Consider the following 25,833-nt stretch of genomic DNA (forward strand, 5'->3'; position numbering starts at 1 on the left):
TTTCTTTGAGGGTGCTATTTATGTCTTTCTTAAGGTCCTATATCATCATCATGATAAGTGATTTTAGACCTGAATCTTGAATTTCCGGTGTAATGGTGTGTCCAGGACTTACTATGGTGGGAGAATTGGGTTCTGATGATGCCAAGTAACCTAGGTTTGTGTTGTTTATTTTCTTACGCTTGCCCCCAGCCATCTGGTTATCTCTAGTGCTCACTGCCCTTGCTAAATCTTACTGGAGCCTGTCCTTCCTGTGATCCTGGTTGTATCAGATCTCCTCAGAGTCAGGCTGTCTCTGTGATCCTGTGATTCTGAGATCCTGTGACCCTGGGCTTGTTAGAGCACCTGGGAGTGCAGCAGCTTCCTCTGGGTGTTGTGGGACTGGCTGTGGAGCATGGGCCCAAGGTCTGCTCAGGACACCAGCCCAGAGCGATGGGAAGGAACCTGAACCACTCTGCTGGTGGAGTTAACTGTGTGCCTGGTCCTGCTGGTCCCAGTTACTCCTGGTATTGGGACAGATGTTGGGTCCTCCTCACCTCTGATCCCGAGAGTGTCAGAGTGCCTGGGAGTGGAGCTTCCTCTGGGTGTTGTGGGACTGGCTGCAGAACTTGCGCCCAAGGTCTGCTCAGGACACCAGCCCAGAGAGGCCGGAAGGAACCCGAGCCACTCTGCTGGCAGAGTTCCAAACTTCTGTTAAGTTAACAACACCGTCTTAGTTACTGTTCTATTGGTGTGAAGAGACACCATGACCAAGGCAACTCTTATAAAGAAAGCATTTACTTGGGGCTGGCTTACAGTTCAGAGGTTAGTTCATTATCATCATAGTAGGGAGCATGGCAGCATCTGGGCAGACATGGTGTTGGAGAGCAGCTGAGAATTCTCTACCCCGAACCACTGGCAGCAGAAAGAGAAAGACTTACTTGGCCTGGTGTGGGCTTTTTTGAAACTACAAAGCCCATCACCAGTGATACACTTCCTCCTACAAGGCCACACCCACTCCAGAGAGGCCACACCCACTCCAGAGAGGCCACACCCACTCCAGAGAGGCCACACCCACTCCAGCAAGGCCATACCTCCTAATCCTTATATTCCTTTGAAACAGTTTGACTCCCTGGTGACCAAGATTTCAAAGCACTGGCTGCTCTTCCAGAGGACCTGTATTTGGTTCCCAAATGCATGATGGCTCACAACCATCCTCAACTCCAGTTCCAGGGGATCTGGTGTTCTCTTCTGGCCTCTGTGGCAAAACACTTTTACACATAGAATAAAAATATAAATTAAAAGCACTTGCTAAGCCCAATGAGTTAAGTTCAATCCCTGTGACCCACATGGTAGGAAGAGAGAAATTACTCCCATAGATGTCCTCTATAATGCTCCGTGACACATACATGTGCACACACAAACAAATATTGGTAGTATAAATTAAAAATAAAACAAAACAACCCACAGTGTGTTAGTACAATGTCCCCATCAGAACGGCTAAGGTAAAGACAGAGATGATACCGGCTGCCGACAAGGATGCAGGGAAACTGGGTGCTCATGTGTGGTTGATAGAAACGCAAAATGAAGCGGCCATGATGGGAGGCATCTCTTAGCAATTTCTCTACGACAACAAGAGAACATTCAACTTTAGAGCCTCCAGCATCAACAAGTGTGGCCAGCGACCTGCCCCTAAGCTAGCCTTTCCTTTCTTCTCCCCTTCTGTCTCCCACCCTCCCTTGCTGACCCCTCTTTCTGCTTTTTAAAAATATCTTTTATTGGGACAACCAGGTGGCCCGTAGGTAAAGTCACTTGTCAGTAAGTCTGTCAACCTGAATTTGATTCTCAGGATCCAGTATGGTAGAAGAAACAAAGTGGCCTCTAGATCTATCTATCTATTTATCTATCTATCTATCTATCTGTCACCTTATCTATGTATCTATTGTCTTATCTATCACCTATCTATCATCTATCTATATATCATCTTATCTATCAATCTATCATCTCTATATACCTATCATCTTATCTATCAATCAACCTATCAATCTATCTATCAATCTATCTATCTATCTATCTATCTATCTATCTATCTATCTACATATGCATGTATCTGACCTCCACATGCATGTGTTTGAGCACACATATATACACAAATGCAATTTAAAAAACAATATCTTTATTTGTTTTTGGACAATTTCATACATCTATACAATATATCTTGAGATATCTATCCCAAGGGCCCCATTCCCAACATAGACCCCTCCATCTTCCTTGCTCTCGCTTTTATGTTGTGTCCACTGAGTCCTGATGCTTGGTGTAAGGTTCACTGATCTTGTTGTCCTGAAGGTCTGGTTTGAGGAACCACAGCTTCCGTGAGTTTGTGAGGGCGAGGTCATGTCATGTCATGTCATGTCAGAACACAGGATTTCACCTTCCCGACCCTCAAGCTCTTACACACTCTCCGTCTTCTTCTGCTTTCCCTGAGACTTTGATGTAGATGTCCTGTTTAGGGCTGATCCCTCAATAGTCACTCTCTACATGTTGAGCAGTTGTGAGTCTCTACATTCCTGTCTCCGCATTCTGATGCAGAAGGAAACTTCTCGGACCAAGGTTGAGGGTAGCGCTGGCTACATTCCTGGACAGTTCTTCTGGAGAAAGAAATCCTAAATTCACAAAACTGATGTCCATAGTATTTTTTATTAAAAACAGCTCCAAACTGTGGTAAGATGAAATGAATAAACGATTTTTAAAATGGCTAAACAAATCAGTAAACCCATAGCATTGAGTATTCGTCAGCAGTGGAGCAGGAAGGAAGAGGCAGATCTATCGATCTATCTACACAGGCATCAATCTGTGGTAAAGCCTATGAAGGGAAAATGTCTATCAAAAACCAGTCATGGCACATGACCCTGCTTCTATGACAGCCTGAAATGGGAAAGCAGCAAGAATGGAGGACATATTGATCAGTGGTTGCTAGGAGGAACGGAGGGGACCTGAGGCACACACAGGCCGGCAGTCCCGTCCCATAGGAGGCTGGGGCAGGAGGTTTGTGAGTCTGAGATCAGCCAGAGCCACACAGTAATTCCAGTGTAGCCTGAGCTGCACAGTGAGACATTGTCTTGTAGTTAGGAGAGGAGGTGGGGATGGATGTAGACCTGTGGGGATGGGAATATTCCCTGTGTCACATCAGGGAATGAAACTTCATGGGATGGTGCTGGAGGAGTGACGAAGAGCCCTTTAGAATCCTGATGGAATGAATTAGCAAGTGGTGTTAACTTGTAACATTAGACTACAGCCATATGACATGATATTAGATGACAGCTACCTGATGTGATATTAGACTACAGCCACACGATATCAAACTACAACCATATGACATGATATTAGACTACAACCATATGATTAGATTACAGCCAATCACAGGATGGCTATTCTGTACCCACTGACTTTACTGAGGAATGTGCAAAGAGAAGGAACAATATGTTCTACCACCTTAGTAGGAACCCAAAACCCCAGTCTGGCTCTGTGCCACTCTAGTTCTCAGGAGGACAGGTGAAGGACGTTCTACTTACAATTCCAGGTTTTTTTTTTTTAAAGATTTATTTATTATTATAAATGAGTACACAGAAGAGGGTGTCAGATTTCATTACGGGTGGTTGTGAGCCACCATGTGGTTGCTGGGATTTGAACTCACGACCTTCAGAAAAGCAGTTGGTGCTCTTACTTGCTGAGCCGCCTCACAAGCCCCAGTTCCAGTTTTGAAGAGGGAGAAATTTAGGTATAAAAAGAATAAATACTTGCCAATGATCAAAGAATAGAGATGTGTGTGTATGTTTATGTGTGCATACGTGTGTGTATATATGTATGTGTGTGTGTGCATGTGTGCTTGTGTGTGCACGTGTATGTATGTGTGTGTGCATGTGTGTATGTGTATGTATGTATGTAATGTGTGAGTGTGTGTGTGTGTGTGTGCAGGGTTAACTTGGTATCCTAGCTCCACCCAAGCTCAAGGGAATAATCCAAAGGGATAAAATCACTAGCAGAATACTTGAGGAAAATCTTGCAGTTCTGGACTTAAAGCTGTATCTATGTCATGAAAGCTAGAAGTCATGAAAAAAGAGAGTGGGAAGGAAAAATTCCAAATGTTTGTAAAAACCTTCACCAGGCGGGCTGCAATGACAGGTGCCCAGGCATTGCTGATGAAGTATAAATTAATTCAGTCTGGATGAAGGGCAATTTGTTATTGCTTACCAAAATATAAATAAATAAATAAATAAATAAATAAATATAGCCTAGCAATTTCTAAGAGTTTATTCTAAACCTAACATCACAGAGGCCAAATGACCAATGGAAGAAGATGCTTGTAGGGAGGGTGACAAGAAAAGTTGGGGAGACAGGCAGAGGTCTTGAGTAGATCATGGTTAAATATGTCATGGTATGTCTGTCTATTCAGTAAAATACTTCATAGACATGCCGAATGGGGAAGTGCTTTGTGTGCAGGCAAAGAAAATATTAACTAACTAAAAGCATGGAACAGTGTCTATACTATATTACTATTTCTGGAAGACAGAAAAAGAAAAGAATTCAGATTTTATTTCTGTCCAAAGAAACGATAGAAAGATACACTAAAATGCAAAGGGCAAATATTTAGTCAGTGTCAAGACAGACAAACCTTGTTTCAATGAAAATTTCTCGATTTGAGCCAGGAGAGTGCATTACTGCATTGCTGGTTTTAATTGTCAACTTGACACAATGGAAAACCTCCTGGGAGCAGAGTCTTAATGAGGAATTGTGTAGATGTAGATGCCCTTTGGGTGTGTCTGGGGAGGTTATTTTGGTGGTCTACTGATGTAGGAAGACATGCTTCCATGTGGGCAGCACCATTCCCTAGGCTGAGCTCTGGACCATTTCAGACTAGAGAATTCTCTTAAATCAGTAACTAGCAGACTGAGCTCGAGTCCAGAATTCCTGAAAATGATGGGCTGCAACTCAGAATTGTGAACTACAATAAAAACCTTTTTCTCCTAAGTTGCTTTTTTTTTTTTTGTCAGAATATTTTAGCGCAGCAACAGAAGGACAACCAGGGCAGTCTATAAAATGCCTCTGTAACTAAAGAAAACATAATAATCATTTGTAGGGTCAAAGACAACGAGGCTGGGCTCACCAGTTCAAGCCGCTGTGTGCTTCTTGAAGGATCATCTTTGTCCTTAACCTCAACTGCGTCTTCACTACAATTACTCTACTAGTAAGGTTCCCAGAACACGCTGGAAGTGTCCTTCAGGAAATGCCCAAAACTCTTTTAGGCAAACAGGTGTGGGTAGTTATTCCCTGTGTCAGAAGCCTACGAGTTTCCCGCTGTCTGTTGGCTTCAACGAGCACACAGGAAGGAGCTGTGGATAAGCCATCCTAATTTGTTGGGTTGAGAGCTGCCACTGCCTCACTGGAACTAGGTTTTCGGTGAGGAAGCCCGTTTGTGATTCCCTGCCCCCTCCCTCTGACAAGTGCCAATCAATCCTCAGCCTCCTCCACAGCACCAAAAGCTTGACTCGATCAGACTTCATTTTGAATCTTCAGACCAAGAACCAGGGCAGAGAACGCAGGGGCTTCTGAAATGAAGCCAGAGGAAGGCGCAGAAACCGGCCATTGGTTCCTTTCCATTCTTTCAGTCTCTTAGAAATTGGAGCCGGGTGCTGCCTGGGATCAAAGGAAAGTCAGGAATCTGGCTTTCCTCTCTCCCCACCCCCACCCCCAGGCCCCCAGGAAGCTACAACTGCACTGTGCGTTTGTCTGCCAGGCAACACGCCTCTCTTACTCCCCTTTCTCCTCCGCAGAGCAGAGGCACCTACATGGAGCCCTTAGATTCAGAAAGGAAAAGACACTTGGTTCATTCTAGGACATACAATTCAGATGCTTATTTGCCTAAAGAGAAAGTAAGTTAACAAGCAGGAAGAATATACTAATGTAATTTTGTGGGTCTCATTGGTGGATTGTTATTGTGGTCCCCCCCCCCCCATATAACCACAAAGCTCAGAGTTACTAAGGAAATCAAAAATGTATTATCAATGTAGGGTTGTTTGTTTGTTTGTTTGCTTTTATTTTCCCCACAATTCCTGTCCCGATTCACACCAGCTAATAATGATGCATTCTCATGTTTTAAGCCCAGGGCGGAACTAGGAAAGAATGCAGTTGAAGCAATCCAGGAAATGTCAATCAGGAAAGGGCGCCAAAAGCCGCCGCTGTCGCACAGTGCTGGAGACAGGTTTGTTTGAAAAGCCAGGGTTGTTACAGAGCAAGGAATTGCCACACAAGGTCTGGATCGCTGAGCTTGGGAATTAAGGAGAGAGAAAATCATCTCTTGTGGGCGCCACTGTGACCAGCAAGGGAGGGCTGCAGATGGCTGGTGCAACTCGGGATGCTCTGGTCCCACGGCGCCACCTACTGGACGAACAGGGGAAATGTTGGCTGTGTTTCCGTTTTTGCTTTGTGTTTGTTTTTCTTGTGTGAACTGGACAAACCAGGTTGGGCAGCTCACACTTGTAATCCCAGCACTTGAGAAGCAGATGCAGGAGGATTGCCTCGAGCTTGGGGCCAATTGAGGCTATACTGCAATGCTCTTTCTCAATCCCCTTCCAAATTAAAAAAAAAACCTAAATAAGGTAAGAGCAAATATAGAGGAATAAGCAAATGGGGAAAGTCGCATCCACTGAGCCATCATGGAAAAGAAATTACTACTAATAATTTCACTATTTCCACTCCCCTTTCACTGTGGACGAGTGTGTGCCTGAGGCTGTGGTGGAGAGCTATGACCTACTGGGTTTTTCTCAATTCTAAACTTCCCTCTTGCAAAGGAGGTTACAATAAAAAAAAAACCCTTGTGCTGGATATTGATCACTCAAATGTAGAGTGCTTGTCTAGCATACACAAAGCCTGGATTCCATAAAAATAAAAATAATGTTATAGATAAAATGTTGTCCATTGCCTCAGTAGATAATTATAAACTGGGTCATCTGAAAGGCAAGTGTGCTTGAAAAAAAACTTTTTTAAATTGTGTTGTCACTGTATAGGGTTGAAACCAGTTCCCTAGAGATATCCATGTTCCTAACTGGGAAATGGTCAGATTTCAAATGGAAACCAAACAAACCTTAAAATATAAAAATCTAAGAGCTGGAGAAATGATGGCTCAGCGGTTAGGAGTCTGCACCCACAGAGCAGCTCACAAACTCGAGTAAGTCCAGCATTAGGGAGCTGATGCCCTCTTCCAGCTCTGAGGGTAACACAAGCACAAGGTACACAGGCAAGACACCCAGACAAGTAAAATAGAAAGACACACACACACACACACACACACACACACACACACGCACACACACATACACACGTATGTATGTATGTATATTTCTTTGTTTCTAATTTCTTCCACCACTTAATATATATTATATGTATGTTATACATTGTATATTATATATATGCATATATGTATATGTGTAATATATACATTTATATGTGTGTGTGTTTCCACTCTCCTCTGCCATGTTTTCTGAGAGAGAATACTTATTAAGAACTGCTTGGTGTTATGCAAAGAAACACACACACACACTCACACATGCACACACACTCACACATGCACACACATACACATACTCACACACATGCGCACACACACTCACACATGCACACACACACACACACACACACACTTTGTCTTTTTAGATAACGCTTTCCAAATTCCCCTCCCAGTCATTTTAATTTCCTATCCCAATTTATCCATAGTTTTAGTTGTTGTTTGTTTGTTGTTGGTTTAGTTTAGTCTAATCTAGTTTTGTTTTTGAGACAAGATCTTGTGTAGTCCAGGCTGGCCTCCTGCTCACTGTGTAGCAGAGGATAACCTTGAACCTGACTCTCCTGCCTTCACCTTCCAAGTGCTGGGATCACAGCTGCGCACCACCCCATTCGGTTTATCTTCTGGTCTGTCTTCTCACCAGGTGAGCGTTTCTGAAGGTAGTGCTGGAAAGAAGGAGAGCAGGAAGCAAAACCAGCCAGCAAGCTTGCTCTTTAGCTTGTGTGGCTCCTGTGGCTCCTGTGGCTCGAGTGCCCTGGGGGCTCAGGGCTGGCAGCCCCCAGCCCCTAATAAAGTCTATGGGGCCTTCCAGAGGGCTCAAGGAGCAAAACCAGCCAGCAAGCTTGCTCTTTAGCTCGTGTGGCTCCTGTGGCTCGAGTGACCTGGGGGCTCAGGGCTGGCAGCCCCCAGCCCCTAATAAAGTCTATGGGGCCTTCCAGAAGGCTCAGCAAATCAAGCTGCATCGCTGCCGTACCTGACGAGATCTAATTCAGGGACCCACATGGTGGAACGAGAGAATCAATTCCCACAGGGTGTCCTCTGACCTACACGTGTGCATGAACACATGATGCTAAACAAACCGCCAACAAATAAATGTAATGAAAAATTTGGGGGCCAGGGGTGAAGATGGTTACTGACAAGATGGTGCTAAAACTACAAAAGCCAGCCATCTTTCTCTTCTTGTACAAGGTTCCTGTTTAAATAAGCGCTGCAGAACCTGAATAAATTCATAAGCAAAAAGAAGCATCTCTAGTTCTTCAGGAACCATTCCTGGCAACGACTGCTCCTCCTCGCGCCCACCACAAAGATACCCCTGGAAGGACCGCGAGAGAAACAGGCACCCAGTGTTTTCTTTTATAAGCAGTAAAACCAGATTTCCATTGTAGGATCGTTTTGCGCACGTGCGATGGGATCTATTAAATGTTTATCTTAGAACCCTGGTTCAGTTGGGGAGAGAGAGGAAAAAAAAGCCTATCCCTGCCAGCCAGTTGGTTTGTGTGAATCACAGCTCAGTCAGCTTTCAGGCCTATAATTTATCTTTTCTTTGGCCTATGTGGTAAATGCCCTACTTGTCTGTGAATTCTCGCCTTGTTTCAATGATGCTATGGTCTGAATGTAGTTTTATAAGCCACACAGATAAGATTGTCATTCTGAAAACACAGATTTGTGTGTTTCCCCCCCACCCCCAGGAGGAGGTGGGGGGAGGCGCTGGAGGAGTTACCTCTGTCCTGATTCACACATCTTGGTGGGATTGTGGCTGGAATTCCAAACCCAGCTAGGAGCAAACAGTGGCAGTGGGGGTGGAGGCACGGAGCTGTGAGCGATGGGAGGGGGGAGGGATAGCTGACTCGGCAGAACCCAAGGCTTAATTTACCCAAAGAATTCTGAATCGATGTGTCCACCGGTCAACTTTGCATCGTGGCGATACTCTAGCTCCAAGAGAATGTTATTGATTGTGAAGTTTTACTCATGTTATTTTCTGAGGGCTGTGTTTTCTTACTATATTTTAAAAACAAGCAAGCAAGCAAGCAAGCAAGCAAGCAAACAAACAAACCGTTTTCCCCAGAGCACAGAAGTAGGCCATAGGGGCCAGATGGCTAATTTTTTTTTTTCCTGTTCAGTTTTTTAAAGAACCTTGTGCATATGTATGCATTCAAATATCCACATTTGTAGGCTGAAGGCAAAATGGTTATCTCATACTATGTGTAAAAATGTACACATGTACAGTACATGATAGACAATATTTCAAATTGCAATGATGCTGCCAACCGAAACGGGGAAATTTGTAGTGTAACCCAGCAAAGCACATGAGTGTCCTTGGCAAGTGTAACAGAGAGGTACGTGTCGTCAGACACGTGTTATAATTGAGGGCGATACTCTGAAAGATGGTTTTAACTGCGAACATCCCCCTGGGCCGGACTCCATTCCTACTCCCTGTATTTCTAACCCAGGTTGCGTCTCCAGGCCAGTTTCACTTGGGGACCCACTGCCATTAGGTCTAGCTGCTGTCTTCGAGGGTGTCCCTCACCCCTGCCCAACAGAGGAGGCAGACTTGGCAAAGCAACAACACTTCAAAACTTCTCACCACTGAGTTCTTTGAAAGAGTGGGCAAGTGTGCTGGAGTTTGTGACTAAAGAACTAGGTGGTGGCCGAGGGGTTGATTTGTTTAATTAAGACAGGGGATTTGGCACGGAAAAGGCAACCGTGCAAAGATGGGCAGAGCAAGGCTCTTCATTCTCTCTCTCTATAAATAACTCTATTTTTTCTTTCCTAATTCAGGTGATGGACTGGCTTTGGAGCCAGACACCTTAAAAGCCTGTGACCGTTAAAGAAGCTCACCACCTCTGAATGGCTCTCGACACCCAGGGGCAATCAAGCAAACTAATTGACACAGGTGAAGTGTGTAAACGGCTGCCTGGAGTCATCGTGAATATCAGTAACCAGTTCCTAGGCCCTGGCAAGAAGAGCAGCTTGGGGCTAGGCTAGGATGCTTTCTGCCGTGAGGCTGACAGCCTGAGTCCAAACCCCTCCCCGCATGCTGCTCATTGGACTGTACGTCAGACTCGTACAGTCTGGGAGCAGACACAGGAAAGAGCCTTTGAAAATAAACTCCGAGTCCAAATTTATGGGCGGAGAGAGATATTGGTAGCAAGAGGCCTCAATATATCAGTCTTATTGTCTTTTATATAGTTTCAACTGTCTGGAAAGTTTGGCTGGACTCTGTCACAGTATGATTAACTCTTTTCTTTCCTTTGAGGCAGGGTCCTACGTAGCTCAGGCTGGCCTTAAGTAGCCAAGGATGTCCTTGAGCTTCAGATTTTCTTGTTTCTACCTCCCAAGTTCTGGGATTAAAAACCTGAACCTCCATCCCTGAGATGTGTAAGCATTGGAGTGCAAACCCAGGGCTTCAGGTCTGCCGGGCAAGCGTTCACCGTCTACACCCCCAGGTGTTTAGCCTTGGGAGAAGTCATTTTCTCCCCTTGGTGCGTTTCTTTCTGGGCTCATAAACATACACCCTGTACCCCGGGGGCTTGGATTAGGAGACAAGATTTGTCTCTGTGTAAGACGCCTACCACCTCTTTTTCTTCACATAAAACAGGGTTTACAGAGGTTTCGTTCTTCGGATGTTTCTGCCTTCACAAACAGAGAGGAGCTTACCTTGTCTAGGACCTTGGGTGACTGTAGGGTGACATGCGTGTACCGGTCTCACCCAACAGCACCCCCCCCAGAAGCGCCCATTGGAGAGGAAGCTGGTAGCCTTCCACACACTTACCTCCCCTGCAGAGCCACCATGGGGCTTCCCTGGCACAGCAGCAGGAGCCTCTGTGGCCTGTTCTGGGTCTTCGGAGCCTTTCGCTTCTTCAGGATGGCTGCCAACCCGCGAACTTTCTCTTTCCTTGTCCAGTTTAAAGAATCGGTTCAAAAAGCTGAAATCCCTGGGCCGGGCCGGGGCTTCTGCCTGGGACTCAGGTGGAGAGGGTGCCAATGGGTCGGTGGCAGGGAGGGTCTGCGGTTTGGCCTCAGTGCACCCTGGGGTTTTATCTGGAGCCGGCCCTGGTGCAGCTGCCACCGGAAGTGCCCCGTGCTCACTTGGGTCTTTGTTCTCGGGCGCTGCGCTTCGGCTGACATCAAGCCTCGCCGATGCAGCCGATGAATCCGTGTCTTGGTCCCCGGGACGTCCTGGTACAGGCCGAGAGAGTGTCAAGAAAAAATGGGATCTAGCAGCTGGCGCCTTGGTCTTGGCTTCTTTCCCAAGATTCTTTCCGCTGCCTTCGGCCACAGCACGGGCCTCCATTGTCTTGGGGGAAGAAGTAGCCACAGTATCCTTCGAGCTGCTTATTCCCAAATCGACTGTAAACACGAACATAAACAGTGGTCATTCAACAAGCCAGGAAATTCAAGGGTGAATAATGGACTCCAACTTTTGATACACAGCGTCCCTTCTGCAGACTGGGGCGGCCTTGTTCCCAGCTGTCAGCCCAGTAGACATCTCCTGAGCCCGCTCTTCCTGGAGGAGAGACCCTCCGAGGCTGATGAGGCAGAAAAGCCAAGGACTGGGAAGTCACTACCTGCCAGGCACCACGTGAGTGACACCCAATGTTCACTGTCACCTTTTACTTCCTTGGAGTCCAGAGAAGTGTACACTTAATTTTTTCCCAATAGAAACCATAGTTTGTTAGCGTCTGAGCTCCGGAGCTGGGAGATCTCTCAGTCCAGAGATACGCTAGACGTCTGGGATTGATCCCATTCTTTACCATGGGATTCTGTCCTGTGTATTATGTCTAGCAGCTTCACTGGCCCCAACCTCTTAAAAGCCCCTCACATCCTAATGCTGTGGTAATCAAACATATCTTATCAATGTCCCCTCCTAGAGAAAAAGCACTCATATTTGAGGGCCACTGAGGAAGGTCTGTCTTCTCTGGAGGAGAGTGATGGTGCACACCTTTAATCTGAGCACGGTGGAGACAATAGGCAGGCAGATCTCTGTGAGTTCCAGGCCAGCCAGAACAGCCCAGCGAGACCTTGTCTCCAGCACGCGAGCGCACACACACACAGGTGCACACACACTTTATTCTCCGGTTAAATGGAGTCCCTCACCATTTAGGAGGGGACACTAGTTAGGTTAATATGTTTAAAGTATACGGAAAAGTGGCTGAGGCACACTAACTGCTCAGTGCACGTCATGACACTTAGCTGTCAGCCACTTTCCCTCCAGTCTTCAGGGAGAGGGTCAGACAGAAGCCAGCTCCTAAGTTCATGCTCTGTCTGTCTTAATGTAAGATATCTATTAGCATAGACCCTGGGGGATATAGAAGATTAAAACTGCAATACTCAGAAAACTGATACTCAGCCGGGCAGTGGTGGCACACGCCTTTAATCCCAGCAATTAGGAGGCAGAGGTAGGTGGATTTCTGAGTTCGAGGCCAGCCTGGTCTACAGAGTGAGTTCCAGGACAGCCAGGGTTATATAGAGAAACCCTGTCTCGAAAAACCAAACAAAACCAAAAAACAACAAAACAACAACAGCAACAGTACAGATATGGCCAGCTCGACAGCAGTGCAGATATGGCCAGCTCATGTACTCTGTGTATGTAGGTGACGGTTTCCCAACCCCCTGGGAGCCACACTCCCAAACACCCGCCGCTTTGGTAGCAAAGCGGTAGGGAAGAACTCCAGAATCATATCTAATTCTGAAGGTCTTCTATTGACAAGCATTGAGGACCTGGGAAAAGCCCCAGTAAGCTTGAGTTTCCCTCATTTATAAAATGGGAGTGTTGGTCTGGGGAGACGGTTCATTCAGTAACGCCCTTGCCTCGCTCGGAAGCATCAGGACCCGAGTTCTATCCCCGGAACCCATGTAGAAAAAGCTGGGTGTCGTGGTCATCCCTGGAATTCCAGCCCTGGGGAGATGGAGGCAGGGAGATCCTTAGGGCACACTGTCCAGCCAGCTTAACCTGACTGGAGAGTTCCAGGCTAGACAGCAAGATAACTCATCTCATTTAGAAGAACAAAATGTGTATAACCACTGAAGAGCAATATTTGAGTTTATCCTCTGGCCTGCACCTCACACATCCATGTGGTGTGCACGTGCACATGAACCCATATGAACGTCTGCATGCATGCAAGCATGTGTGCGTGCACACACGTAAACATGAGGAATAGAATAATTCCTGATATGACTGTCCTGATGCTTCAGGCGACCTCACCCAGGGCCTGGCCTGATGCTTCCCCCTGCCCCGCCCCCCAGCAGGTACTTAGTGACTGACAGATACTATGACATGTTGAAGACTTCTCCCCATCCTTGCCAACAGGGCCTTTTGTTTAGTACACATTTAGATAGGCACATCTTGGTATCTGTTTGCAAGAAATCGAGGAGTGGAGAAAAAGCAGGGGAGGGTCTGAGAGTTCTTCGTTAACACGGGACGATAAACGCATGCCCACACGTAACTGAGAAGCCAAAGCTTTTCAATTCAGACTCCATTTTAGAGAGGCTGCCCTAAGTTTGGACTCAGGTAGACTAACAGGCTGGTATCTAGCATTAGTTTCTGTACTGGCTGGTTTTGTGTGTCAACTTGACACAGGCTGGAGTTATCACAGAAGGGAGCTTCAGTTGGGGAAGTGCCTCCATGACATCCAGCTGTGGGGCATTTTCTCAATTGCCCCTTGTGGGTGGTGCCATCCCTGGGCTGGAGGTCTTGGGCTCTATAAGAGAGCAGGCTGAGCAAGCCAGGGGAAGCAAGCCAGTAAGAAACATCCCTCCATGGCCTCTGCATCAGCTCCTGCTTCCTGACCTGCTTGAGTTCCAGTCCTGACTTCCTTTGGTGATGAACAGCAATGTGGAAGTAAGCCAAATAAACCCTTTCCTCCCCAGCTTGTTTCTTGGTCATGATGTTGTGCAGGAGTAGAAACCCTGACTAATACAGTTTCCAAGTTGCCCTCCAACAGAACCTGAGCTTAGTTCTAGTCTCTAGGCTAATCCCAACAAGAGCAGAATTTCCAGGTTACACCCCCAATAAGACCAGGGTCTCCAGGTTATTCCCCCAACAAACCTGCACCCTCAGATTACAAGCCCACCTCTTGCCTAATGACCACCAATGCAGAGGGGAGCAGAAATTAAGTTTATGATATGACTCCCAGCACCAGCCAATTATGTTAAAGGCAGCATAATTAGATGCTGCCTTTCCAATTAGATGCTTGCACACGTATTCCCTGCTTGTTGCTTACTATAAAGCCTTGCCCTGATAGACATTCGGGGCTCCACCACCACCAAAACCGTCCTGCGTGACGGTGGTATGTTGGGGGTCCCCCGAGCTAGCTCGAATAGAATAAAGACCCTGCTGTGAGTTGCATCAGATCGGCTCCTGTGTGTGTTTTTGGGATAATAGTACACGCGTCCACTCACGGCCATCGTGCTAAACTCTAGTATCTTACAGTGTCTGGAGACAGGAGCAAGCCAATGGGGAGAGCATCTTATTGTGTGCCTCGTGACCTCTCAGTAGCACAGAAGGACGGAGAAGTGACTCAGAGGAGGCTTCATGAGGAAGCCCCCAGCCAGGGCGCTGGCTGACTGGGCTAACCCTTCTTTGCTTTTCTCCTGTGCTCCAGGAATTTATGTGAGAGGAGAGAAAAGCAAGCAGAGCAGGCACCAAAGGAGCAAGGCACATCTTTGGCTTGTCAGAGAGAACAGGAAACAGACCGCGGGCGTGGCTCAGGCGGGGGGGGGGGGGGGGGGGGGGGGGGGGGGTGTTGGAAACGCTAACAGAGAGGGAGAGGAAACGGACCGTGGGCGTGGCTCAGGCTGGAGAGCTGGGAGACTCTAACAAAGAGGGAGAGGCTGGGATTGAAAACAGGGAGAGGCTTTTGCAACCCCCTGAAAGCATGGATTGGTTTCCCCCTTCACCACCTGGCTGGATACCAAAGGAGCAAAAAGGTCTCATAGATAGAGGAAAACAAGATCCTTTACACGGGGAAAAGAAAATGGCAGGATTTTGCTTTGAAAAGGCTCGATACCGAATATGACCTAACACAAGGTATATAGTCCACAGTAGAAAGAAGTGACGCGCTTGTCAGAGATCAGGTAAAGCCACTCAATGACTTGCAAGAACTCCAAGTTCCATGAGGGCTCCCTTCCAGGCAGCTGAAACTCACTCTGGAAGCTGGGTGGTTCACACTGATAGCGGGGTTGTTAGGGTCGGAGCTTGGGCTCTGGAAGCCTGGACAAACTCGGCTTGGTCAACTATCCTCAACAGCTTGACTAAAAGACAGCGGAGAGTGAAGAGCAGACCCAGGTGACTTAGTCAACATAGTCACACTGGGAAATGAGCCAATAAAGAAGTGCATTGCCGCTCACCCATCCCCAGTCCATCCTCAGGGTCCAACTTCTTACGATCACTCGTGTCTAGTGTATGGAATTGGCGTATGTTTATAGTGGTTATATCTTCTTGGTGAATTGATTTGTTTCTTTATTACTATATAGTGGTCTTTTAAATCTCCTCTGACGATTATTTGGTTCAAAGTCGACTTTAACAGACACCAGATTGTCGATGTAGTTTGTTTTTCTCGTTCCTATTTGCTGTATAAATTGCTTTTTATCCTTGGCCTCTGGGTCCATGGGAGTCTTTATTAGTGCAACGTGCTTCTTAGAATGCAGTTGGTTCTAGATTTTGTAATCTAGCCAGTCTCATTATGGATAAATAGAGACAGTTTAACCTTATGGTTATCATTAACCTTATTTCCCATCTCTGCATTCTTTTTCTTCTGCTTGGTGGAATCTATAATTGATTCTTTCTGCTGTGTGCATTTTAAAGAAATATGATTCATTGAATTTTTTTATTACCAACATTCCCATGGTTTTTGAAACTCCAGTTCCTTCGCTGATGTTTTCCTAGGTCGCTGGTCCTCTTATCCATTTTGCTAACTGTCTCTCTGTGCTGCTGTCTCTTCTTTCCTGGGCCGGGATTGAATTCAGCAGCTTCTTTGTGTGTTCTCCAGGCTATCAGTCATCTTTAAAGGAGAGCTTTTGAAAGCTTCCTGGCATCCTACCCTTGTCAGGGTCTTTGAGCTCAGGAGTCGGGAATGCTGGCTTTTATAAAAGTCTGCTGCTTTTCTTCTCTTTTTAACAGTTTTTATTTCCTTTTCTCTGTCACGATTTGTACACTTGTTGGTTTAGATTTTTCTTCTAGTTTTTTTTAGGGGGGGTGAGGGAGCATTTTTGTTGTTGTTGTTGTTGTTTTGTTTTTGTTTTTGTTTTTTCAAGACTGGGTTTCTCTGTGTAGCCCTGGCTGTCCTGGAACTCAGATCAGCCTGGCCTGGAACTCAGAAATCTGCCTGCCTCTGCCTCCCAAGTGCTGGGATTAAAGATGTGTGCCACTACTGCCCGGCAGAGGGAACATTTTTTACTAAACTTCTACTTATTTATTATGGATGTTGGACAGGGTGAGGGAGGGGGACAAGTGCCCTGGCATGTGTGAGAATGTTAGAGGACAACTCGCAGGACTCGGTTCTCTCCTTCCACCATGTGGGTTCCAGGTGTTGAACTTAGGTCGTCGGCTTGGTGGCAAGCACTTGCTGTGCCATCTTGCTGGTCCATAAACATCGTCATAAGCACACATAGATGAGAAATTACACAGAATGACACAAGTTCAGTACTGTCTAGCATTGTAGGCAAACACTGGGGGTCCTAGAGTGGACTCCCCATATGGAAAGAGGGAACTATTGGAACGCCTTGTTTACTCCCCACTATATCTAAGCCCCGAGTGAACAGAGGCATAGAATGTCTAACGATAGCCCCAACTGTCTTTAGGAATGCCTGGCAGAAAGGCCAGGTCTGGTGACAAGGGTCAGGCGCAGAGCAGAGCCCTGCAGGCTATCTGGAGAAGCCAGCGATGCTTACAGCAGAACAGGCACCCTACCCCGTAGCAAGCCACTGGGGACAGGTTCCTCTCTTCTGAGATCCGCTGTCCCAGTCCTCCCAGAAGTTTTCAAAAGGAAAGCTGAGACTCCTCATCTTCACTCTGCCAATAGAGCATCTATTTCTGAATGTCTATTCTGTCTGTTTATGATGCTGCTCCCCTGGACAAGCACCACTTCTGGGTGGTCTGTGTGTGTGTGTAGCACAGGTATGTCCATGTGGGTCCACATGCAGTCACTCAGTTCTTTGAGATAGGGTCTCTCACTGAACTGGAGTGTGCTGATTTATCTACATGGATTGTTTCCTAAGTCTCAGAGGTCCTCCTGCCTCAGCACTGGAACTATAGATGTCATATTAGTATGGCTTGTGCGTGCATGTGGTGTGTGTGTGTGTGTGTGTGTGTGTATGTGTGTGTGTGAAGTAAGTGCAGGGGATCCAAACCCAAGTCCTCATGTTTGTATGGCAAGCACTTCCCCATCTCTGCAGCCCCTCCGACATCACTTCCTACACAACCTTGCTTTATACTGACATCCTGATACACTGACATCCTGATCTATCAGAATAAATCACCAAGTGCCCATACAGTGCTCAACAATGACAAAGGGGAGCCGTTACAAATCCTGAAGATGCACTGGGAGTGTAGAATTATGGGGGTTTGCATGGGTAAAATTCTTGGATCAGACATACAGTTACTGTCCTATCAGGATCTAAATGCAGTGGGCAAAGCAGTTCACTGTAGAGAGAGGGAGGGAGATGTTGAGTTCTTCAAAAGAGTATTCTATTTAAATATCAAAGGCTTTGGGAATCCTTTTGGGAAAAGAGATAAAGACCTCGGAGGGTATGCAGTAATGACCCTCTGCAGGTTGGGCTGGGTAGGGTCCCATCGAATAGCAAGAGTCAAATGACACTTCAAACAACTGAGGCTTTCTGCGCTGGGCAGATGCAGTTTATTGTTCTGAAGTGTCAGGGCTCCTGGGGCTGAAGTCCCTGTCTTGGAGGAAGATGGGGAACTTGGAAACTTCACTGACCGATCAGATTTCAAGCTTTCTTCTCAGCTCTCAAGAGCCAGGAAACCCTAGCACAAACAACAGAGGGGACTTTTGGACATGAGAGATGGAGTCTTGATTACCAGCTTGATTTGCCTGGACATTGAGTGATGTCACGGGATCCAAATGGACTATTAACCCTGTGCTGCCCAGAGCATTTTTAAGAGGCCACAGTGAAGCTCAGTTCCAGGGGGCAGGGACATCACACTGTCCACTCTGTCTTTCCTCTTCCCCACCTTCCTAGTGCGTGTGTACTTTGGAAAAACATGGAATGTGCAGGGTTACTTCAATGCAAAGCCAACTGCTCCAGCACTGCCACTCAAAGACAGCAGATGTCTGAGTCAGTCTTGGGGGTGTTGCGTATTGGTTGTTTTCCTTCTTAAATCAGGTGAGAACATGCGCCTGACAGTCTGACATGTCTTTCCTACCAAAATTGATGACCCTCACAGTCATTTTCCATCCTCTCTCTGCCTTCCACCCTTTTTGCAACTAACATCTGCAGCCTGATGTGGCTCCTCAAGCATTCTTGGTATTTGCATGTGGTGGCTGTGTTTATCATTGTGAGTGTGAAGGCCAGAAGGACACAGTATCAGGTGTTGTTCCTCAGGTGACATCTACCTTCTCTCTCTCTCTCTTTCTTTTTCTCTCTCTCTCTACACACACACACACACATACACACACACATACACACCATTGCCTTATCCATGAATATTCTAGAAGTTTCTACATTGTTTCTTTCATCTCCCCTGTCTTAGTTAGGGTTTTACTGCTGTGAAGAGACACCATGACCAAGGCAAGTCTTACAAGGACAACATTTAGTTGGGGCTGGCTTACAGGTTCAGAGGTTCAGTCCATTATCATCATGGGGGAAGCATGGCAGCATCCAGGCAGGCATGGTGCTGGAGGACCAGAGAGTTCTACCTCTTATTCCAAAGGCAAACAGGAGAAGAATCTAGGAGGAGGGTCTCAAAGCCCACAGTGACACACTTCCTCCAACAAGGCCACAGCTACTGACAGTACCACTCCCTATGGGCCAAGCATATTCAAACCACCACATCCCCTACCAACGGGTCTGTCCTAAACTAGTGGTTTTCTTTCTTCTGTAGACTTGAAGAGCAAATGGGGAATTGCTGCCCCCAAACCAATTCAATTTTTTTAAAAAAAACACTACGGCCATATTTCTTTCCAAAAATAGTCTAGAGATTCGGAGCAGCAACGTGATATAGTTGCAGCCCCCTCACCATGAAAATGTTGATCAGATACCACGCTAAGCAGGTTTAAATACTAAGCAGACTGCTGAAGAAGGCAGCACCTCACCCTCCTGCGTCCACAGCTGTTAGGACAACAAGGTGAGCTCTGGAGATGGGGGTGGGGTAAGACATCAAGTTCTCGGCATATAGGAGACTGCCAAGCTTAGGTTGTTAGTTTGGAATTTTGGGAAAAATTATCAAGGAGGTGCTATGAGGCAAAGGACCAGGGGATGTGGGTCAGGAAAGCCATCAGATTAGAATGGCATCAGTATTCCAAATGTAGATGGCCATCGGGCACATCCGAGGCTGCTTAGTGTCATTGTCACTGTGGAAATGCAGTCAAATTCATAGCACAGCTCCACTCCACACCCACTGAATGGCCGTAACAGAGCAGGTAGATAGTAGCCAGTGTTGGCAAGGATGCTTCACTGGCGGGGATGTGAAATGGGGCAGTTGCTTTGGAAAACAGTTAAGGAGGTCCTCAGAAAGGTGGGCATTGAGCCAACATGTGGCCCACAGTTCTGTTTCTAAGTAGACATGCCCAAGAGAACCAAAACATTTATCCACACAAAAATTAGCTCACCAATGCACAGGAATGTGTTATTTAAAAGCTTTGGACTGTAAACAACCACCGTCAAAATGTCTGCTCACTTACGAGTGAGTTAAGAAACCGTGGCCTTTGTGCAATGGGGTGCTATTACCTCAAGGGGGAATACAATGGGGTGCTATTACCTCAAAGGGGAATACAATGGGGTGCTATTACCTCAAAGGGGAATACAATGGGGTGCTATTACCTCAAAGGGGAATACAATGGGGTGCTATTACCTCAAAGGGGAATACAATGGGGTGCTATTACCTCAAAGGGGAATAATGAAATGTAGATGCTTGCCACAGCGAGGTGAACTCTGAAAACATGAAATAATCCAGGCACATTGAAGAAGGATATTTGGAATGGGGTCCAAGAGTCCTTGAAATTAGACATGGAAACATTATGTCCCAGTTTAGCCTTGACCTTGTTATATACATTGTTCAAAATGATTATGGTCTCAGTGAACTGGCTCCAGTCACGTCGTGCCGCTAAAATGTACAGACTGGGCTAGGGAGACAGCTCAGCATTTAAAGTGTTTCACTGCAAGCAAGGGGATTCGATTCAGCCCTCAAGAACTCACACAAATGCTAGGTAACCATGGCAGTCTGTCTGTAATTCAGCCCAGCCTTGCACAGTCCAGACCTAGGGATTCCCAGGGCAAGCTGGGTAGTAATGCGAGCCATGGTGGTGAAGTCAGGGTTTGACTGAGAGACTGTGCCTCGAAGAATAACGTGGAAGAGAAGTGAAAGATGACTACTGACACCAACCCTGGGTCTCCACATGCACACACACACACACACACACACACACACACACACACACACATGCCAACATACATACAAACATGCATATGCATGAAATAAAAAAGCGAAAACAGAATAAATGTACAAGTAATGAAAAGAAAGAGAAAGGAAAAGGAAAAGAAAGGTATAGAAAAGAGATACGGGATTCAAAGAAGTCGAAAAAATCCTCATTATCGGTGGTGATTGTGATGATGGTGATGAGGTGATGATGATGATTGTGATGGTGGTGATGATGGTGATGATTGCGATGATGGTGATGATGGTGATGATGGTGATGGTGGTGATGATGGTGATGGTGGTGATGATGGTGATGATGCTGACTGATAAAGAGGGTGACACTGATAATCATTGTGACGATGATGCTGGTGATGGTTAGGACGATGGGTATGGGTTTTCTGAAACATCTGAAGCAGTGATGTAAACACCGCAGCAGAGGTGGCCAACTCTAGGGTCGGCAGTGTAGTGTGTTTGGCCAGAACACTCTTGCAGATGCTTTGAGTGGGGGGATTCTAAGTGAAAACCCTAACCGGCGGCTGCCCCGGGAGGACCTCCAATCTCCACTTGGCTCCTCCCAGGAGCTACCCATAGAGGTATGGAGACAGGACATTTCTAGCTCCGTGCAACTTCTGTCTCACAGAGCCTTCAGCCAGCCTCGCATGATACCTTTCCAAGGCATCAGAATCTCCCAGAAGTCTGGAGAAAGCTGTGCTGGTCCAGGCCTTGAGTATACTGCATGTGCTGAGCTCCGGACATGTTATAACAGATGACAACCAGCCCTTTGCTCCCAGAGACTTCTAAAACTTAAATGACTTATTTAACCTCATGTGTACGTTCATGTGTGTCTAGCTATAGGTGCTGCATGTGTGCGGGTGTGAACTTGCGTGCAAACTAGGCGTCTTTTCCCTGGTGTCACCCATCTTGCTCGGAGGCAGGATCTCACTCTCCCTGGCAGGAGACTTGCCAAGTAGGCTAGACTGGCTGGCCAGTGAGCGCAGGATCGATTTCTCTCTTCTCTCCAGTGCTGGGATTGTAAGCAGATGACACGATGCCAGCCTCTTTTTTTTTTTTTTTAATTTGAATTCTGAGGATCAACTTTCTTGATTCCAGTACTTTACTGACCCCCAATCCTGCTTCAGACTTTCTTTCAACTCATGGAAGCATTTCTAAAATGTAGAGTGGCCCATTTTGGGCCTGTAACCCCAGCTAAAGTAGGATGAGGCACGAGGAATGACTTCAGGGTCAGAATAAGCAACAGCAATGAAAGCAGAGTGAGCAGGCACATAGCTGCTCAGAGAAAACAGATACTAGTGTCTGCCTGGGCCATCTTTTCTCCACTGTCAGGCAGCTATGATTTAAGGCATTGTCTGAAACAATTCCCCAGGGCTCAACACTGAGAAAGTCTCACTCTTTGTGTCACCAGCAGAAACCTTTTTTACTTGAGTAGAGAATTTTCAGTTCGCTAAGCTCATTCCACATACGACCGTATAGACACACACATGCATTTCAAGGGTGCAAAATTAGGCATTTCCTTCTTTAAGAACAGTTGACGAGGGATGAAAGGGAAGATATTAGTTCTAAGACACTCCTTATGGGTGGGTGGGGGGCTCTATCATCGATGTTGGGCTCTGCCATCGGCAGATCGGCCGTAAGAATGGAGACTTTTGTATTTTAAAGGGGATAAACTCACTAGAACAGAATCAAAGAAAGAGAGAAACGGGGCATTTTTATTTCCTCAAAGATCTGTGAAGTTTTAGGAATTAAATAACCAGGAGCGGAAACCTGGCCAGGTCAGATGGATTCGCCCAGGGTTGCAGTGACGCAGTCTACGTTGCAGTCTACGCTGTCTGTAGTCGGCCCCTCCTTCATTCCCTCAAGCTCGTCCTTCAGGGCTGCCGTTCTTACATCCCACTTCCGGCCAGAGAAAATGGCATCACTGCCATCTTACAAGCAAGTCTTGGACAGTACCATTCCATCCCACCATTACACAGTTAGCAAGTGGCAGAGCTAGCCCTGCTGCCTCCACCCCACCCCTCCCCGCCCTCAACTCAAGTTGGTTAGATCGCAATGCCTTCACGCAATGTGGGACCAAAATGACTACGAATTCCGGGGCTTAACACAACACAAGTATCTTAGAGCTCAGAAAGTCAGACGGTAAAGGTGGGTCAAGCTTCTAGAAGCTTCCATGCCTGTCCTGAGGCTGTGTGTCCCCTTCTCCAGTCAAGTCTACCAGTACCCATCTTTAAGGCCCCCCATCTCTCTCTCCTTCCCTCTACCATCTGTTCCCAATGTCACCTCCTCTTTTCCCACTCCATCCCCCTTGCTTCTTTCCTTTTAATGACCCTTTGGTCACCTTTGGGTGACATAGACCTTCATGAATAGGTCAGGAGCACCTGTCCTTCTCACCTACCCACAAAGCCTTCTTTGTTCACCCACAGGTAAGGTGTGACGTTCACACGTCCCAGGGTGACATCATCTGGGAAGAGGAAGAATATTGTTTTGCACATCACCCCCCCCACACACACACACACACATGACTACACACCTCATGGATATCCATTGCATCCCAATGCACACATCCTCAATGAGGATGCGGGTCAGCTCTGAGATCCCCACACTGTACAAGCGAAGGGATTAAAAGACCCTTACCCTTTTCACAGGGACTCAGACACAAGCCACACACATGCAGGAGTCAACATCTCTACGATATGACAACAGAGAAGATGGAATCCTTCGGAGTAATGACTGGGTCACACCTCTAGAGTCCCAGCAGCCACCTGGGAGTCCTGGGTCACACCTCCAGAGTCCCAGCAGCCACCTGGGAGTCCAGAGCGTCGTCCCTGCCCACCCTACACCTCCGCTGTTTCCAAGGCTCACTCCCTGCTTCCTCTGGCTTCTGCCCCAAACTTCAAGTGTGGTCAAGAATGACGGGGACTCAGGTGCCTCCCTGGAGAACAGATGTGTGTTTTAAAGCACATCTTGGTGATTAAGCAACAGAATGTTAATTAACGGCTGCAGCTGCGTTGTTATCTCCACTAAGACAACTTGGCTGTAATTGAATCCCTGCGTTGCAGTTCCTGAGGGGAGGTATGTAGGGACTTTTGCAAAGCCAAACCAAATCAAAAATAGACCAGATAACAATTGTCTTCCATGATGGTTAAAAGCCCCTTTGACTTTCATTCCTGGGCTGGCTGGGCTTAGTGCCATCGCTTGCTTTTAGTGGCAACTGAACCAGCCCAGCTTACCTGGCAGAAAGGGAGTGCTGAACAGCAGTGGGGCTGTGGCATTTCTGTAACTGACAACATATGAAGTGGGGAAGCACAATGACTTTTCTTTGAAATGTGTATGTGTGTGTGACCGTGTGAGTTCATATATACTACAGGCATGCAGGAGCCTGTGGAGGCCTGAGGAAGGCATCAGATGCTCATAACTGGCTTTCTAGATGGTTCTGAACCACTATATGAGTGCTGGGTGTTGAACCCATCTCCTGTGGAAGAACAGCAGGTGTTCTTGACCACTGAGCCCTCCCTCCAGCCCCAGAACAGCCCATCTTTCTATGTGGATAATTTATTGATTAGGTCTGGACTGAAAGTGTGTGGAAGGTTTCATCCTCGAAGTCTATGGTCTTTGTGGTGTCTGAGGGCTCATAACTTCCAGTTCTCTAAAATCATGCAGGGAAGGAACCCCTGCATGCAACGGGGGGCGGGGAGGGGGAGGGCGAGGCTGGGTTGGTCATTACATGGTCATCAACTCAAAAGACTCACGCCTTGCTTGTGTCATGTGACATGTGCCAAGTCACATAGCCAATGAGCTGCCAAGCAGGGGCTGCAAGTTAGGTATGTTGACCCCCAAAGCCAGGTCCTTGGCTCTTGCTCAATTGCTTCTTCTTTTCCACTGAAAAGGCCTGCCCAGCTGCCCAGTATATCACATGAGCGTTGTCATGGCTTGAATTGTATCTTCCCAAAGGTCCTAAGTTCTAAGCCCTGTGAAAGTGACCACATTTAGAGACAGTCTTTCAGATGACCAAGACGAGGTCATCAGGGTGGGCCTTGATACAGTATAACTGTTTCTCAGGACAGCAGGATTTCAGGTCTGCAAACAGACCCACATAGAGGGAGATGTGTGCAGGCACAGGGGAAAGGCTTCCGTCCTTGGGTCAGGATGGCCTGAACTAGGTCCTCCCCAGAACTCACAGGAGACAACGTGATGACACCTAGATTTTGGCTCTAACGCCATAGGACAGGCAGCTTCCAGCATAGAAGCACTCAGTGTGGGCCCAGTGTTTCTGCCTCCCTGGGGAATACATACGTAAGCTTTTGAGGAAAGCCTGTGGCTCCTGCTTCCCCTGTCACGGTACGTAGGACCAGAGAGCCCCCACCCTCCCGCTGTCACGGTACGTAGGACCAGAGAGCCCCCATCCTCCTGCTGTCATGGTACGTAGGACCAGAGAGCCCCCATCCTCCTGCTGTCATGGTACGTAGGACCAGAGAGCCCCCACCCTCCCGCTGTCACGGTACGTAGGACCAGAGAGCCCCCACCCTCCTGCTGTCACGGTACGTAGGACCAGAGAGCCCCCCCGCACCCCCGCACCCCCCCCAGAGCGGTCTGCATGCACAGCACTGACCTTCCTCATAGTGTTGAATTACACGAGTGGACAGCACCACTGGGTTCCCGTTCTGCACACACTCATTGTCTGACGTCACCTGCAGCAGAACAGACAGTTTCAGTGGCCTCAAGGCTACAGGAGATCTTCCAGAGTCAAAACTAAAGAAAGGGCCATGTTTGTAGAAACTGCCGGCTTCCTATCCGGCCTCCCAGAAGCAAAATGACTCTTTCAGGCCAGATTCCTGTCATCCTAAGAGCACCCCAGGGTTCATGCTTCATCTCACCAGCCGCATACCGGCAGGCAAGTCCCTGCAACACA

At 47.1% G+C, this 25,833-nt stretch overlaps 1 protein-coding gene across 2 annotated transcripts in view; it reads right to left on the reverse strand.

Moving 5' to 3' along the window:
- Bcas1 (breast carcinoma amplified sequence 1) overlaps positions 1–25,606 on the reverse strand; it is a 79,134-nt gene extending 53,528 nt beyond the window's left edge. For both annotated transcript variants that reach the window (XM_031372875.1, XM_031372874.1), the window contains exons 1-2: positions 25,534–25,606; positions 11,088–11,665 (exon numbers count right to left, since the gene is read on the reverse strand). In XM_031372875.1, the coding sequence (XP_031228735.1) occupies positions 11,088–11,609 (522 nt within the window). In that variant the 5' untranslated portion in view covers positions 11,610–11,665; positions 25,534–25,606. The remainder of the gene's footprint in view (positions 1–11,087; positions 11,666–25,533) is intronic.
- Between the last annotated feature and the right edge of the window lie 227 nt (positions 25,607–25,833).

The sequence above is a fragment of the Mastomys coucha genome, unplaced genomic scaffold (genome assembly GCF_008632895.1).
Source record: "Mastomys coucha isolate ucsf_1 unplaced genomic scaffold, UCSF_Mcou_1 pScaffold15, whole genome shotgun sequence".
NCBI classification, from domain to species: domain Eukaryota; kingdom Metazoa; phylum Chordata; class Mammalia; order Rodentia; family Muridae; genus Mastomys; species Mastomys coucha.